Source organism: Leptonychotes weddellii, chromosome 1 (assembly GCF_054177405.1).
Source record: "Leptonychotes weddellii isolate Sample4059 chromosome 1, ASM5417740v2, whole genome shotgun sequence".
Lineage (NCBI taxonomy): Eukaryota > Metazoa > Chordata > Mammalia > Carnivora > Phocidae > Leptonychotes > Leptonychotes weddellii.
In genome coordinates, this window is record NC_138369.1 from 137,751,120 (window position 1) to 137,766,785 (window position 15,666).

Here is a 15,666-nt window from a genome sequence, read left to right on the forward strand (position 1 = left end):
GGACAGGGAATTGAATGTCATGTTCAATGCAGAATGTTGATTCTTCTGATGAGTTCTTAACTTTTCTCCTTCAGTCTCCCCTTACCTAAAAATTGGATTGATCCCTGATCATGGGCCAAAGTTAAACTTGTCAGCTAAAGTTAATTGAAGTCCCTTGAGAGAAGAAAAGGGCCGTGCCCCTGAATGACAGACTACTAAAATCAGGTGGCTGGTTCCCAAATGTAGGTGTGCCCAGGGATCACTTAGGGAGCTTTATAAACACATGGATTCCTGGGCCTCACCTCTGCTGGTTCTGATTCAGTAAGTCTTTGAAATGACCCAGTGATCCACATATATATAATAAGCTCCCAGTGGGATTCTTATATAGGTGGTCCATGGATCACACTTTGAGAAACAATAGAGTAGATGCTGACAGGAACCTGAGATAAGCTGATTACCACAGCTGGGCACGATATTAGCATAATTTTTCTGAAGTGAAAGCAAAAGAAAAAAACACATTGATTCACATAGCTACTTTTTTATTTTACAAACAGTGGCAAGAGTTTAAAAATCCATCTGAGGAAATATTTTCTGCAAATATCTGATGCATGGAGGGCATTTATAAAGAGTATTGAGTAATGTATTAGACAATATATTTGCCTGAAGTTTATGAAATACATAGAAAGTATGTTCAAAAGGGTAATTTTTTTAGTCTTTATAGAAAAGCCTGTGGTCTCACTTCAGTGAAGCCATTTCTAGGAAGTGCAGAAATAATCATGGTCCAACTGGTTTGCTTTCTAAATACATGATCCTTTGATAGACTCCAGAGGCTCTTAAATAAATGGATGGTAGCATGCTGAGTAGATATGCTGTCTCCATCAGTTTGGGCTGCTATAACAAAGTACCATAGAGTGGGTGGCTTACACAACAGACATTTATTTCTCATAGTTCTGGAGGCTGAGAAGTCCAAGATCAAAGCGCCGGCAGGTTCAGTATCTAGTGAGAGCTCACTTCTTGGTTCATAGATGGGTGTCTTCTTCCTGTCCTCACATAGAAGAAGGGGTTAAGAGAGCTTTCTGGAGTCCTTTCTTAAAGGGCACTATTCCCATTCATGAGAACCCCACCCTAATGACTTAGTCACTTCCCAAAGGCCCCACATCTTAATACTACCACTTTGGGAGTGGGATTTCAATATGCTTTGTGGTTATCAAGGGTCTAAAACAAGCATTTGACAGATCCTAGGTTGAAATCCATTAGAGCAACTGAATCTCTGAATAGTTATTCTGGTGGTTGCAGTGAGATCCTTATAAGGTAGGTGTGAGAAGTGAGGGGGACAAACCTTTAAACAGAGTGATGACGAAATGACTTCAACACAAGACTGGAAAGTTGTCAGTTATGAACAAATGCTTGAGTACATTTCAGTGCTTGGTTGAGATAGAAAGTCTGTGCTGTATAATGTGGAAAAAAGACTGAGCCTCATATTTTTGTATGACAGGTATTTGTTATAACGTGCTCTCTCCATCCAGAAAGGTCTCCATATGGACCCTATAAATGGTATATTTTTAAGGAGATAATTGTATAATTTTTGCCTGTTAGCTGCTGCAGGACCTAAACCACTAGCAAACTTTAAAGTTCCCAGTGAGAAAGAGAGATAGCTGAGTTTTGCTTGCTGAAGAAGTGTAAAAGAAGAAGCAAACTAGGACAAAGGATGGGTTATTTCTACCCACATCTCAGACCTCTTTTCCTTTCCTGGAAGACTTATATTCATATCATTAAGGAGACAGCTTGGGATCATTCTCAGGATATTCAGGTCCAAGGTCTATGACCATAGTGGGGCACAGAGATTTATGGGTAATGGTACTGCATCTAGGCTAGCAGGCTATTAGTCAGTGACAGCAATACAATCAGAAGCATCCAGTCTTGGAGGAAGGGAGACATCGGCAACTAGATTATGATGGGCCAAGTTCATGGTTTGGTCCCACATTAGCCCCAGCTGGGGACTGGAGTGCAATCTGAGCACCAGTGACAAGGACAGAAGACTCAAGCAAACTGGCACGCAGAGTGGAGAATTGGTAGGGAAAAGGTATCTGAGTGTGCATACAGGTACCCGCCGCCTTCAGGGCCAGCACTGCTGTCCAAAGCCCTCTCAGTAGTGAGGACTGAACCTCTAAGGAAGACCAGGCTTGCATCTCAGTGCTTCAGGGCAGAGTGGGCTGGCCCTGCAGGTCGCAGTTCCTTACTAGCAACAGTCAAACAGTATAGAGGGTAGGGGGGAACCGAAAGTGCGCGCATACAGTCACTAAAACTCTTTCTTGTCCAGCTAATTAGAGAACTGTTCCGTTTTTCTATAAATTGACTTCCTTGCTGGTACTCCTCCTGTCATTTGGTATTGGTGTCTTATTTCCATATTAATTCTTCTGTCTTTATGCCAGAAATAGAAAAATCTCAGAGATTTTCTTTTTCATTATGAGAAACCTACCCTGAGGAGACAGCCAAAAGGGTGAATATATCTTTCCCCTATACTGGAATTATTAAAACCAATTCCATTTTCAAAAAACTTTTAATATAAAAGTAACATATGCTTTATGTCAAAAATTCAAGCAATATAGGAGGACATAAAATGAAGGGAAATTCCCTGACTACACACTTCTGGCCCTCCAGACTCCATAATCCAGAAGACCACCACCAATGTTATGTAGACATTGTATGCATACAAGCAAATGTGTTAAAAAGCATATATATGAATGTATGTATTTATGTATGAATACAACTTATCTAACACAAACAAGATAAACTATAACTAGTATTCTGTAATCAATATATCTTAAATAGCATTACATGAATTAAATTTTCTTAATTAAGTGAATACATTTATATAAAAAGCATGACACACAGTAAGCAGTTAATAAATACTAATAAATAATTCAAATATTTTGTGATAATCCTCTCCTCGCTTCATTTTATAATTTTACAACTATACAGCATTTCGTAGATCAGTTTTGCTTGTCTGCCATTTTCATATGAGGAGATTTATGCTGTATTTATTCTGTTTTATTTATTTTACATAACATTATGTTTGGGAGATTACCCATATTGCCACTTACAGCTGTCATCTATTCATTTTCTTTGTTGTATGGTATTTTATTTTATGAATATGCAACAATTTATTTACTTTTTACACAATATGGGTGTTTCCAGTGCTGCTTGGAACATTGCTGAACATGGTAGTGGAATTGCTGGGTCGTATGCACATGCTCAGCTTTAGGAGATATTGTCACACTGATTCCCCAGATAGTCAAACCAGCCTACTGACTTCAAACGTTCAACTTTGGAAGAAATGTGGCCCTTTTATGTCCTTTTTATTTAAATACATTTTTTATCTTTTCCTTTATGTATTTATTTTGTTGATGAAGGGTTTGTACTACAGAAAATACTACAGAAAATACTTTTTGTACTACAGAAAAATATTTTTTCTATGTGGTCAGACTCATCTCTTTTTTTATGGCTCTGTGTTTCATGACTTGCTTAGACGGTTTTCCCTCTTCAATATTATCAAATTCTTGTCTATTCTTTTTGTATTCATATAGTTTAATTTTAAATTTTGAATTATTTGGCACATCTGAATTTGTTTTGGTGAATAATATAAGGAAGCTTTTTTTTTTTTTCTCAACAAGGGAGAGCCTGTTGTTTTGACACCATTTAGCAACAATAAAAGAGAAAGATCATTCATTAGGGAGTTGGTTATAGTATTGATATATAAAACTATGTTTTTTTTAATATGGCTAATACCAGTTAGATAATAGCAAAAAAGGACCCTATTCACTAGAAATAAGAAAATATAAAATAGAATAAGCTTAATGCAAAATTCTCATGACTTAAGAAGAAAAAAAAATTGATGGATGAATGAAAAAGACTTAAATGCGATACCTATTCTTAGACAGAATCAAGATTATAAACCTATATCTCTGTAAATAAACCTATAAATCTGATACAAAACCAATCAAAAAGCTGAATATTTATTTTTGGTTTGATTTAGAAAATAATTCTAAAGTTCATCTGAAAAAGATATATGGAACCAATCATGAAAATTGTAAGAAATGACTATCCATATCTTTAATTAAAATGTATTAAAAGCTATGGTAGGGGGGTAGCCAGGGTTCAGCTGGGAGAGTGTGCAATTCTTGATCTCAGGGTTGTAGGTTCGAGCCCCAGGTTGGACATAGAGTTTACTTAAAAAAAAAAAAAAAGCTATGGTAATTCAACAGGTATAAATTTAACAGGTATAAAAACTCATTTTTATTACCCACTCTCCCCCAACATAGATTAAAAATTAAAAAATAAAATAGTAGGCGACTAGGCCAAGAATAGAAAAAAAGAGTAAAAAGACAACAGAATCAAGAAATAAACCAAATTGTAAATAGGAGTAGCATTTAAAATCATTGACAAAAATATGATTAATAGTTTTTAACAGAAACTGGTTCACATATAATTTCCAAAACCTTTAATCCATTTCCCACTCATGTGAAATAAAGTCAAGGCCTCCAGAACTGTTTAATTGTATTTATCCCTGATGAGAATGTAAGTTCCATAAGAGTGAGAACAATATCTTTCTTCTACTTCCTATTTCTTATAATTACTGTTTATAATGTACTTCAGAAGCCATGCTCTGCTATTCAGACTACACCCCACTTGCATATATGTTTTTAAGTATTTAGGCCTTTTATACTAAAAATTTATATTTTGAATTATTAATCTTATTCAGCATGTGGGGGCACCCATCTGTATCCCCTTTTTCCCCTAAATGGTTAGTTCCTTATTTTTGCCTATAGTTATCTTCCTTGGTTTATAAAGATCTCAGAAAATAAATGAATAAGGAAATGAAGAGTAAAAAAATAAGTTAGTTTTACTCTTCATTTATATCCAGTTGTTTTGAAGGGATCTCCACTTGAATACCCTTTCGGGATTCAAATTCAACAGGTATAAAAACTAAATTTTATTACCTATTTCTCTATTTCTCCCCAACTTAAAATGTCATCCAGTCCACAAATCAGTCAAACCAAGAAATTCCGGGTCATCCCTTTCCCTCCCTCGCCACTTTAATTAAGGGGAATTTGTGAAAGTAGCGCCTTCCCATCGGGCTGGGCCAGTCTGGTGGGCTTTCTTCATTTCATCCCTCTAAACCTCTGTGGTGGCCTTTTTCTCTGCCTTTGTTTTTATTTAAAAAGAAGTGGAGGAAATATCCTCATGCGGTGCTTTTTAAATGAAGTGACTTGTCAAGTCAGAGACTGTGGCAGTAATCTGAAAAGCAGTAAATTTAGCGACCCTCACTTGCACTGCCAGCCTGTCACGCGCTTGAAACATAAATAGCAGTGGAGACAAATCGTTGCTGTTTTCCTATTAAGCTTTGGCCCACTAGCCTCGTAGCCTTCCAGGAGCGCGTGGGCCCGGCCGGCGACAGCCACCGCTTTCCAGAGCGGGTGCGGCTTGCTCCTGGCCCCCCTCCGCCTCGACGCCAGCGCTCCCAACACTCCCGCTGCGACCCATCTGCTTCCCAGAAAGGCCAAAAAAACCCGGGGCCAGGATGGAGGGGTGCTGGTACACACAGGGCTGCACCCCAAGCCGAGTGTTGATAGGGGTAATTCCTAGTTCCTACGTTTTGGGCCCAAAGCAAGAAGCAAATTGCCAGACTCCTCAGGATTATTCATGTGGAGCCCGGAGCTGCCCGCCTTATGTTAAACGGGAACATTCCAAGAACATCAATTTAGTTCATGCTTAAACCATTTCCTTTTCTGACCTACCCCCACTCTTTACTCCTCTTTTCTCGTCATTACTTATTTATTGACTTTAAGCAAGAACAGTTCTCTAAATTGGATCGAACAGCTCACTTAGCAGCGAGGCTAGCCGGAGAAGTGAGGCGAGGATTTGGGGGTGAGCCCAAATGAGGTCACTGCAACATGGGGGCCTAGAATGAAAGGGCAGAGGGCCAGATGGGGTTATTGCCTGCTTTGTTTTAATTACCTTTCAGAGGCTTCTGTGGCAGTCACAAAACTACGCCTAGAGATCCTTCCACAGTGCAATTGCCCTGCTGAGTTCAACACATTCACTTACAAAATGCCGATTGATTTATGTGACTCTTGAGAACAGCAACCGCTGTTCCTCACCTCTCTGGATATTTCATCCTCAACCATGGCAGACGCTAATTACAGGTCACGTGACACCCCGACAGCTCTGATGACAATGGTGAGAGATCATGGTTGTTGCTGCCTATGACCACCAGTTCTAATCTCTACGTCACCCCCTTCTTATGAAATCATCCAGAAAACAGACACCTGCTGGAATTTTTATTTTTATTTTATTCCAAAGGACTTTTCCAAGGTTTTTGGTTTGTTTTTTTGTTTTTGTTTTTGTTTCTGGTTTTACCTCCTTGCCTCCTCTTCCCCACACCTTTAGGAAAATAAAAATGAAGTAAGACAGTGAGTCCCCACTTTAGGACATCATGCTATGTCATACAAATGTTCTGCAGTCTCTACTACAGTGGTTTGAATTCCCACCAATGTCTGTTATTACACATTTAATCCACATGTAGCCCCAGTCTCTTAATAACTCTGTATTTCTGGGTGCTTGAGGAACGTACTCTCCAGGATGTTCCAAGAAAACCTGATACCAACCATGTGAAGAATGGAACTCATTATCTTCACTCCAGATTAAGCACTCCTTCCTAATTTCCCAAGTGGTGCCAATTGCATTCAAACCCAGGAAGTCCTTAACTTTCAACATACGTGCTGCATTAGAATACAGTTCATACTGAAGAAAACTCAAATGGACTACAGGAGGACCCAGGGCAAGTGAAAGTCCAAGTGTGTGGCACACATTCCCTTCTTCTGCTCTCACAGACATTGCCACTCTTTTCCACTGAGCCCAGACTCTGCCTCAGATTCCTTCTCAACATTATCCTCCCAGCAGCCACTGCCAATTAGTCAGGATTGATGATGACTATTTGACATCCTTGAAGAACCATCTCCACTTTCAACAGCAGTTCACAGGGCAGCTTAGCACAACAGAATGTAGGATTTAGCACCAAGAAGCTGGTACTGAGTATAAGTGGTATTGATATAAAAAGGACTTTATTTTTTTAAAGATTATTTATTTATTTATTTATTTATTTATTTAGAGAGCTGGAGCAGGGGAAGGGGTAGCGGGAGAGGGAGAAAAAGAATCTCAAGCAGACTCCGTGCTCAGAGCAGAGCCCAATGTGGAGCTTGATCTCATGCCCCTGAGATAGTGAACTGAGCCGAAATCAAAAGTCAGACGCTTAACCGACTGAGCCGCCCAGGTGCCCAAAAGGATTTTAAACAAGGAATTCCGTGCTTATACACTGTGTTTTCTCCAGAAATGAAAGACAGAGTAGGAGGTAGAGAAGGAAGAAAAGAAGGGAGGGAGGGAAAAAGAGAGAGGGAAGAAGAGAGAGGAGAAGGAAGGAAGGAAGGAAGGAAGGAAGGAAGGAAGGAAGGAAGGAAGGAAAAAACATTATAAAAAAATGCTATTTTACTCAGTACCTTGTGGGTGCTGGAAGGCTCCATTTGTACCTTCACTGAGATGCAGAGGTACTAAACACAGTAAATTCAGAGTCTTCACACCACGCCTCACATCATGCTGCTCATTTCTCCTATGTGGAAAACTCTGTTTCAAGCAGGCTAGCCAGATTGCCACACCCTTTCACAATTTGCCAGCTCTGATTTTCTGCACTTGTGTTTTTCAGCTTCCTCAAAACTCACTCCTCCCAGTTACTCTTTCCTAATATAAGAAGTCCATTCTACACTGCTCCTGTTGGCATCTGTGTGCACCAGTGTCTTCGGTGGGGCTTCTATAAATAAGTAGGTGGTGCTAAACTTCTAAACTATCAGCTTTTTTTTTTCTCATATATTGCTTCATTTGGTTCTTTCAATAAGAAAGTTAAGTGGACAAACCTTATAAAAACTGAAGGCTGTCTCTTACTTTCTTTATCTATAACTGAGCCACATTGTTTTGGAAATTCCCCATTTCCCATTCTCAAACTCCCATTTTATACTCAGTAGACAGAAATAGAGCAGATTCTGAGAGCTAAGAGACCAGCTAACGATAGCATCTCAGGGCACTGTAGTGATAAAAGCAGACATGCTTCATTGGGAACCTGGGCTCCAAAAGCCCACAGACTGGTTCAAACCTCAGCTCTCCTTAATAACCTTATATACCTGGGCAAGTTCCTTTAAGGTCTTCTCTAAACCTGGATTCCCATGTTTCCTCATCTGTAAGCACTCGAACGCAGTATTGTGCATTAAATGAGATAATATCTGAGTCACCTAGCACAGTGCCTAGTACGTGTTTATTAAGTGGTAGCTCCATCAGCAGTCACTCTGCAATATTTCTGGAGTACCCCAGCATCCAGCATCATGCTGCACACCCTGGTGCGGAGGGGAGGGGTCCAATGATGAGCAAAACAAGATATGGTCCCTACAATGGAAGATTCGCTATTATCGATACAATTCCCCTTGTAAAAAACGGAACATAGGGGCACCTGGGTGGCTCAGTGGGTTAAGCGTCTGCCTTCAGCTCAGGTCATGATCCCAGGGTCTTGGGATCGAGCCCCACATCGGGCTCCCTGCTCAGTGGGAAGTCTGCTTCTCCCTCTCCCACTCCCCCTGCTTGTGTTCCCTTTCTCGTTGTGTCTCTCTCTGTCAAATAAATAAATAAAATCTTAAAAAAAAAAAAAAGGAACATAGGGAATCCTGATTTCAAGCCTAGCATTTAGAAGGGCAGAACAGTTTCTAAAAACTGACACCAGATAGGAGGTAATGGTTAAGTATGAGTACAATAACAGAATGTCATGCCCCAGGAATAAAAAGGATGTGTAGATGGCAGCTTCCGGTTGGATGCTGAGCTCAAACTGTCAGCTAGCTGATTTTTTGTATGTGAAAGCAAAAAATGCAAACCATAATGAATTGGATCTCTCTGGATGCCAAGAAAAATAATGCCAGGGCGTTCTTCTTCATTTGGCTCATGCTCATTCATAGAGCCAAAGCCAGTTGTGAATCTTTCCTGGCATTGTGCTTGCCTCTGGTTTCTGGGTACTAACTACACCCTTTGGGGCTGCAGAAGGCATGGGACCAATTTGCATAATCCACACCCTGTTGTGTCTTCCTATTCAAATGGGGAACATTTCTACAGCAGAGTAACCAAGCCCTTCCCTTCCATGTAGCTCAAATATCTCAATAGTCAAATGCCTCATTCTCTAGAGAACTCTCTCTTCTTTCATTTCCATCCCTCGAACTCTTCCTTAAAATCATCCCTATTGTATCACCATTGTATGTCTTCAATGCAGTGTTCCTCCCTGTGTCTCCTTATTCTCTTATGATTGCTACTAATGACAATTGTGTCTGCCCCCACCCCTGTCTTCCTTCAGTCATGGATCATTTACCTCCCCCCCAGCTCTCTCACGATGGGTGGTGAGAGGTGGGGATGAGAAGTGGTTTCAACTTTTGGACAGAAACACTGTCAAATGCTAAAGGATCTCTCAGCTGGGATGTGAAGCTGAGAAACAAAACTTCAAAGATCTAGAGAGAGGCATGGCTGGAAATATAAACAGAACCCCATCACAGGCATATTTCTTTTTAGATTTCTTGTGTTTTTTCCCCTCTTCCTTTTTTTTTTTTTTTTTGCATGTTTGTGTAGAGCGTGATGTGCCAATAATAATAAAAAAAAAGGTAGGGAAGGAAGCAAAGAGAAGAACAGGTGAGTACGTCCTTAGGAAAAAAAAATAAAACATGAAACGTACTGTAAGAACAGAAACTTGTTACAGTATTTGAAGTTAGCACAGAAAACTTCAAATGGCATCATTGATTTGCAATCCTTTTTTCTTTTATTTTTAGAGGTAGAAGTTCATAGCTTGCTTTTGCGCACACTGTTCACTCTTCTTTCCAACCACAGGCCCACACAAACTCACACGCATACGAGCACACGTACCTTGCAAGGCAAGCTCCATTCCTTTGCTTTTCATTAATCTGTATGTGTGTTTGTGTTAAAGCTAATCTGTTTACATCCACTATAAATATTCAAATTTAGGAGAGTAAAGAGAATGTCAATCCCATTTCAAACCCACCTTCCCTTCTGTGAGGGAATGATCTGCAGAGATATTATACTAAGACTCTTCTCAGAATAGAGGGAAAAAATGATTTCTCCCTGTCCTAACATGTATGAATCCTTGGAATTCTACATTTTTAAAGTCATAAAATGCTCAAATTTTAACAAGTTTTCTAAATGCTATTTCCTGTACCTCAAATAAAGAAAAAGAAAGATATCATAATGATTATTAGGGTAGTAGCCTTTTTTTTTTAATCTCAAATAGGGCACTTGTTGTCATCTCTGGGGAATTTTCAAGAATAGGCCTGTTCTGTTTAGTAAGCAAATATTTGGGTTTTAGTGAATTTGTATGCTGTTTCCTAAAAGTTCAAGTGAATGGTTAAATATAAATAAATCGCTATTTGTCTGTATGCACATGTGTAGGCGGGAAGGGGAAGGAGGGGGGTGGGGGCAAGAGAGAGGAAAGAGAGAAAGGAGGAGAGAGACCAGTGCCATGGGAACGTATTTAATTTCAAGTGGCTGCTTGCTTCCAAATGCCTGGTTGACTTTGGAAATCTGAATCAATCAACATTTCGGATGTGAACTCCACAAGTATCACCAAAGCACAATATTCTGAAGCTGCTAAGACGGTGGCACCTGGCATACTTTAATTGGCGTGATTCCTGGCTGATTTGCCTCTACATTAGGGAACACCGAAGAGAACACTTTCCTCTTGCTGTTAGCTCTAGGCCCTTCTTTCTGACTTATGAAGAAATATTAAAAGAACTAATATGTACAATTTGAGTAAACAGTGACTACGAGGGGATATGCTAATTATGTGCAGGAGTTTGAAAGGTGCATCCACTGAGGAGGACGAGAAGTTATTTAGCCTGGTAGCTGAAAATTGCCAGGAGACACAAAAGCACATTAAGCAAAGGGAGATTTAAACTAAACACCAGATCCCAGAATAAATATAACACTCAGCAACGTGAGCAGGCTTGTGGAAATAGGTTGAGATGTTTAAAATACCAAAATATTGAAATTTGCATTTCAAGTAAACATTTATGCCAGGGCAGAAAATAATAGATAGGAACAAGAGAAAGGCCCACGTTGTAGCCAGGGGGCTTTATTCCAACCAGAGAACGTCACAACAGGTTAAGTGTCACACTCTGGCCTGAGAGCCTTCTTGAGGTTGAGAGAGTAGAGGGAAATGGGGACAGGACCCTTGGGTTGATAGCAGCTAGACAGAGTGAACTGAAAGAATGGAGGGGGAAAGTGCCCTGAGGGGGACAGATATACGGGGCAAAGGGAGAGGAGCAAGAGAATCTGAGCGCATTTTAGAATTCTGACTCAAGGTGAACAACGTGTACTCCATGCTTTGAACAAAAAACTGCACTTTATCAGATAAAAGGTATGTCATGGTGACTGTTTCCACCTGGGGGCTCTGTTGGTATCACCACACCTTTTTTTTTAAGATTTTATTTATTTATTTGAGAGAGAGAGAGCGCCTGAGAGAGAGAGAGAGCACGAGTGGGGGAGGAGGGGTAGAGGGAGAAGCAGACTCGATCCCAGGACCCTGGGATCATGACCTGAGCTGAAGGCAGACGCTTAACCGACTGAGCCACCTAGGCACCCTCGACACACCTTTTTTTGAACCAACAACTCCACCCAGCAAATCCATCCTCAGGACACAGCCAGAGATGCCCTGTCCAGCTTTTCAACAGCAGAGGACTCAGCATACCCTTTCTCCCCCAGTGAATCGAAAAGAATACAGTGTTGTTGGCCATCTCTAAGAAGACCGCACTTGTTCTTAATGGACAGCTCAGTACCCACCTAGGAATGAGGTTGATGGAGGTGGGGCCCTGGCAGGGAAGAAATCCTACACCATTCAGAAATCATTTGGAACCCTTCTTTCTTTCTTTTTTAATTTTTTAAATTATTTATATATTTATTTGACAATGAGAGAGAGCACAAGCAGGGGGAGTGGCAGGTGGAGGGAGAGGGAGAAGCAGGCTCCCCGCAGAGCAGGGGAGCCCGATTTAAAGATTTTATTTATTTATTTTAGAGATAGAGAGTGCACAAACAGGGGGAGGGGTTGGGGAAGGGGCACGGGGGTGCTCAGCATGGAACCTGATGTTGGGCTCCATCTTACGACCCTGAGATGATGACCTGAGCAGAAACCAAGAGTCAGACACTTAACTGAGCCACCTGAGCCACGCAGGTGCCCCAAACCCTTCTTTTATTACAATATACCATTATTCTCAAAATCAGTAATGCTGTCTTACTGTCAATTCCACCGCTGCTCTCCAGATTTTTTTAAAGAATTTATTTATTTTTGTGAGAGAGAGAGAAAGAGAGAGCAGGCACATGGGGGGGGGGGCGGGCAGAGGGAGAAGCAGGTTCCCTGCTGACCAGGGAGCCCAATTTGATGCAGGGCTCAATCCCAGGACCCCGGGATCATGACCTGAGCCGAAGGCAGATGCTTAACCATCTGAGCTACCCAGGCGCCCGTGCACTCCAGATTTTTTAATGAGTTTACACCTATTTTGGCCTGGAGTTGTCAACATTGCCATTTGTCTTCAGGGTATTTGCATTTAGCTACAAGATTTTAGCATCAATTAGTTGACATGACTCTCAGTCCACAGTTGCAAGTATGCAGGAAAGATTGTTTTTTTCCTCCAAGCCCAAATTCTTCCCAGCTCATCCAGTACAGCAGACTATTACCCTTCCTAAGATTTCTGTTTTCTTTCCTACAACATTCTACTTCTGCGGCATGTTAAGTCAGGTCTGTTTCCCTGAATGTGGAGAAGAAAAAAGGTGAAAACACAGACAAGGGAAAAAATTAATCTTTTATAGATAATATGCAGCTATTTACTTAATAGACTAATTCTAAAACATTTTTAGTAGAAACATGTGCTAGGTAATGTGCAGGACTCCAGAACCAGATAATTCTATATAACTACTGCCTTTTGTTGTTGGGATTGTGTAGTCTCCTCAACACTAGTGATAGTGACAATTGACAGAAGACTTGAAGCTTAGAATAGTCCTGACAGTTGTGTTATAGGATGCTATCAAAGAGGCCCTGTGTTCTACTGGGAGCCTAGTTAACAGGCTTGGCTGACATATTTAGAGAGTGAATTTGTCTCTGTGCTAGCTGTCTGTTATGTTGATTTGGCCATTGGGGAATTTCCAGAAAAGGAAAATAGCTTGTGGCATTTGAGCAAAGCTATTAATTGGTACCATTTAGTGTGGGATGACCAAGAGCAAGATTTCTTCACGGGGCAGGACCGTGTCCTTTTGCACCCTCCCCAACTGCTTTATCTTAACCCAACAGCAATGGGGTTTTGTAATTTGTTCAATTTAGAGGGTTCAATTTAGCTGGAGTTAAAGAGGGTTCAATTTAGCTGGAGTTAAAGTCCATAAGCCTTTTTGACCAAGCTCTTCCCCTGCTCAATCCCCTTTCCTCTTCATCTTCTTTTCCCTCAGTTCCTTTTCCTCCCCTCCCACTTCCTATTCCTTCTCTCACGACCCCCGCCCTCTCCAGGAAGAAAGTCATTTAATCAATTATACTCCACAGGAGGGGAATTAAACAAGCCTGCCTGTCTTGAAATTTCATTACTAAATGGACACATCCAACTTTGCGGAACTTTCCAAAAAGGACCTCCAGAGCCCTAATCCTAACTGATTAAGCCAATGATATTGAGCTCCCTACCACCTCCCCCCCACCATGTGACACAGTCTGTCACAAAGCACAGCATCAGCAGCACATCCTCATCTATCTGGTTCCTAGTCTGAAAGCCTCAATGATGAAGCAGTTTGACACCGAGCAAGGAAACCATAACTACATGACAGGGTTTTAAACATGACCTTTGTAAACAGAATTCCACAGAATCTGAGGGAGAAGAATGAGTTTCTCAAAAGGAAACCACTTTTCCTAATAACAACTTTGGTCGGAAGCGTGTTTTGCCACATGGTGTAACTGATGGTAACAGTGCTTCGACAGTAGTCCCTCTGAGCCCTTACAACTCTGTGCCCAATTCCCACTGTGTTCTGAGCCCTCAACCAGTGACTAATGGGTGTAGATGCATAAACACTCTAGCTTCTTGACCCTCAGTCAGGACAACTTTGAGTGCGACATGTGCTTTCCCCAGAGCTCCCTGATGGATTAAACCAAGTTACCCTGTGTGGGATGAGACCTGTATCCTCTCTTGGCTTCTTTCTCTTCCAGGTCCCACTTTCCTACTCACCTACTGGTTTTTCCTGAGAACGCTCCTTCCACAATCACGTTCACATGACTTTTTGTCTTGGGGTCTGCTTCTGTGGGACCTGACCTCAGACAAATGCATTGTCAAATTATTAAAAAACCATGTGTATTTACTGCTTCTGAAAAGAAAACATAGGTGTTCTACTGCATATTTTAAACCTAAAAAACAATCATGCAAATTTCTGTTTTTCAGGGAGAGAGTTTGAAGGAGAAGAAGAATATCTGGAGATCCTTGGCATCACCAGGGAGCAGTCAGGCAAATATGAGTGCAAAGCTGCCAATGAAGTCTCCTCGGCAGATGTTAGACAAGTGAAGGTCACTGTGAACTGTGAGTATAGCAAAAGCCAGCAGGTACTGTGTGCCCAGGGCCCACGTCTACCACGAGCAAGCTCTAAAGATCCCATTAACAAAAGAACATCGCATTTCAAGCAGATGCCCCTCTGGTCAGGGATGCACATTTATACATTGGACACATCCAAGGGCAGGACTTGGCCTTTGAACTAGATAAATCAACTCTACCAACTCTAAATATAACCCATAATGCATTTAACAATACAGTCTGTCTTTTACTCAGACTACAGAATTAAGAAAACATGATCAGACAGCCCTAGCATTTCTGGCAATCACTATTTTGGTCTTTGTGGAGAATAAGGTCACACCGCTTTGGAAAAAGAAACAACTCATATCTGCTTCAACTGGAATTTCTCTTATTGCATTGTTTATCAGAAGGCAATAACCCATCTTCTGCTATTTAACCAACTGGTCTTGAGAACAAATTCAAGTCACTGTGGTCGGGTTATCATGTGTCTCCAGTGGCTACCAGGGATACTTGATAAATTAGTTTGGCTATTTGTCCCAAAGTATGGGCATTAGAAACGAAGATTTCACTAAGATGCATAGGTAATGGGCATACTTTGAACTTCGCAGATGAAAAGATCCTTAGATGTAGTTCAAAAGACAGGGGGTGGGAGTGGATCCATATGATGTATGTCATCCAGCAAAGGAATAAAGAGAATTAGTTTACCCTGTTCAGTTAGGAGTGACTTTTCACATCATTCAAATTCAAGTTCCCACATCAAACAATTGTGGCTAGTGACAGGGACAAAGGGACATCCTGACAGTTCTCCCTTTCTATGCATTTAGTGCACACACACATACAAATACATCCCCTACACACCCATATATACATATGCACATGTAACACACATACATGCATGTACATAGGCACACAGAGACACATGCACAAACACGTTAACCCATACTTGAAAATGTACTCTAGACCATTGTAAATTACTTCTCATTATCTTAAGCCTTCCATGCAGTTACCT

The 15,666-nt window shown here is 40.9% G+C and overlaps 1 protein-coding gene across 3 annotated transcripts in view; it reads left to right on the plus strand.

Annotated features, from left to right (window-relative positions):
• The window catches only part of LSAMP (limbic system associated membrane protein), a 597,331-nt gene that overhangs the window by 533,678 nt on the left and 47,987 nt on the right, over window positions 1-15,666 (plus strand). For all 3 annotated transcript variants that reach the window (XM_081833646.1, XM_081833650.1, XM_081833654.1), the window contains exon 4: window positions 14,532-14,666. In XM_081833646.1, coding sequence (XP_081689772.1) covers window positions 14,532-14,666 — 135 coding nt within the window. The remainder of the gene's footprint in view (window positions 1-14,531; window positions 14,667-15,666) is intronic.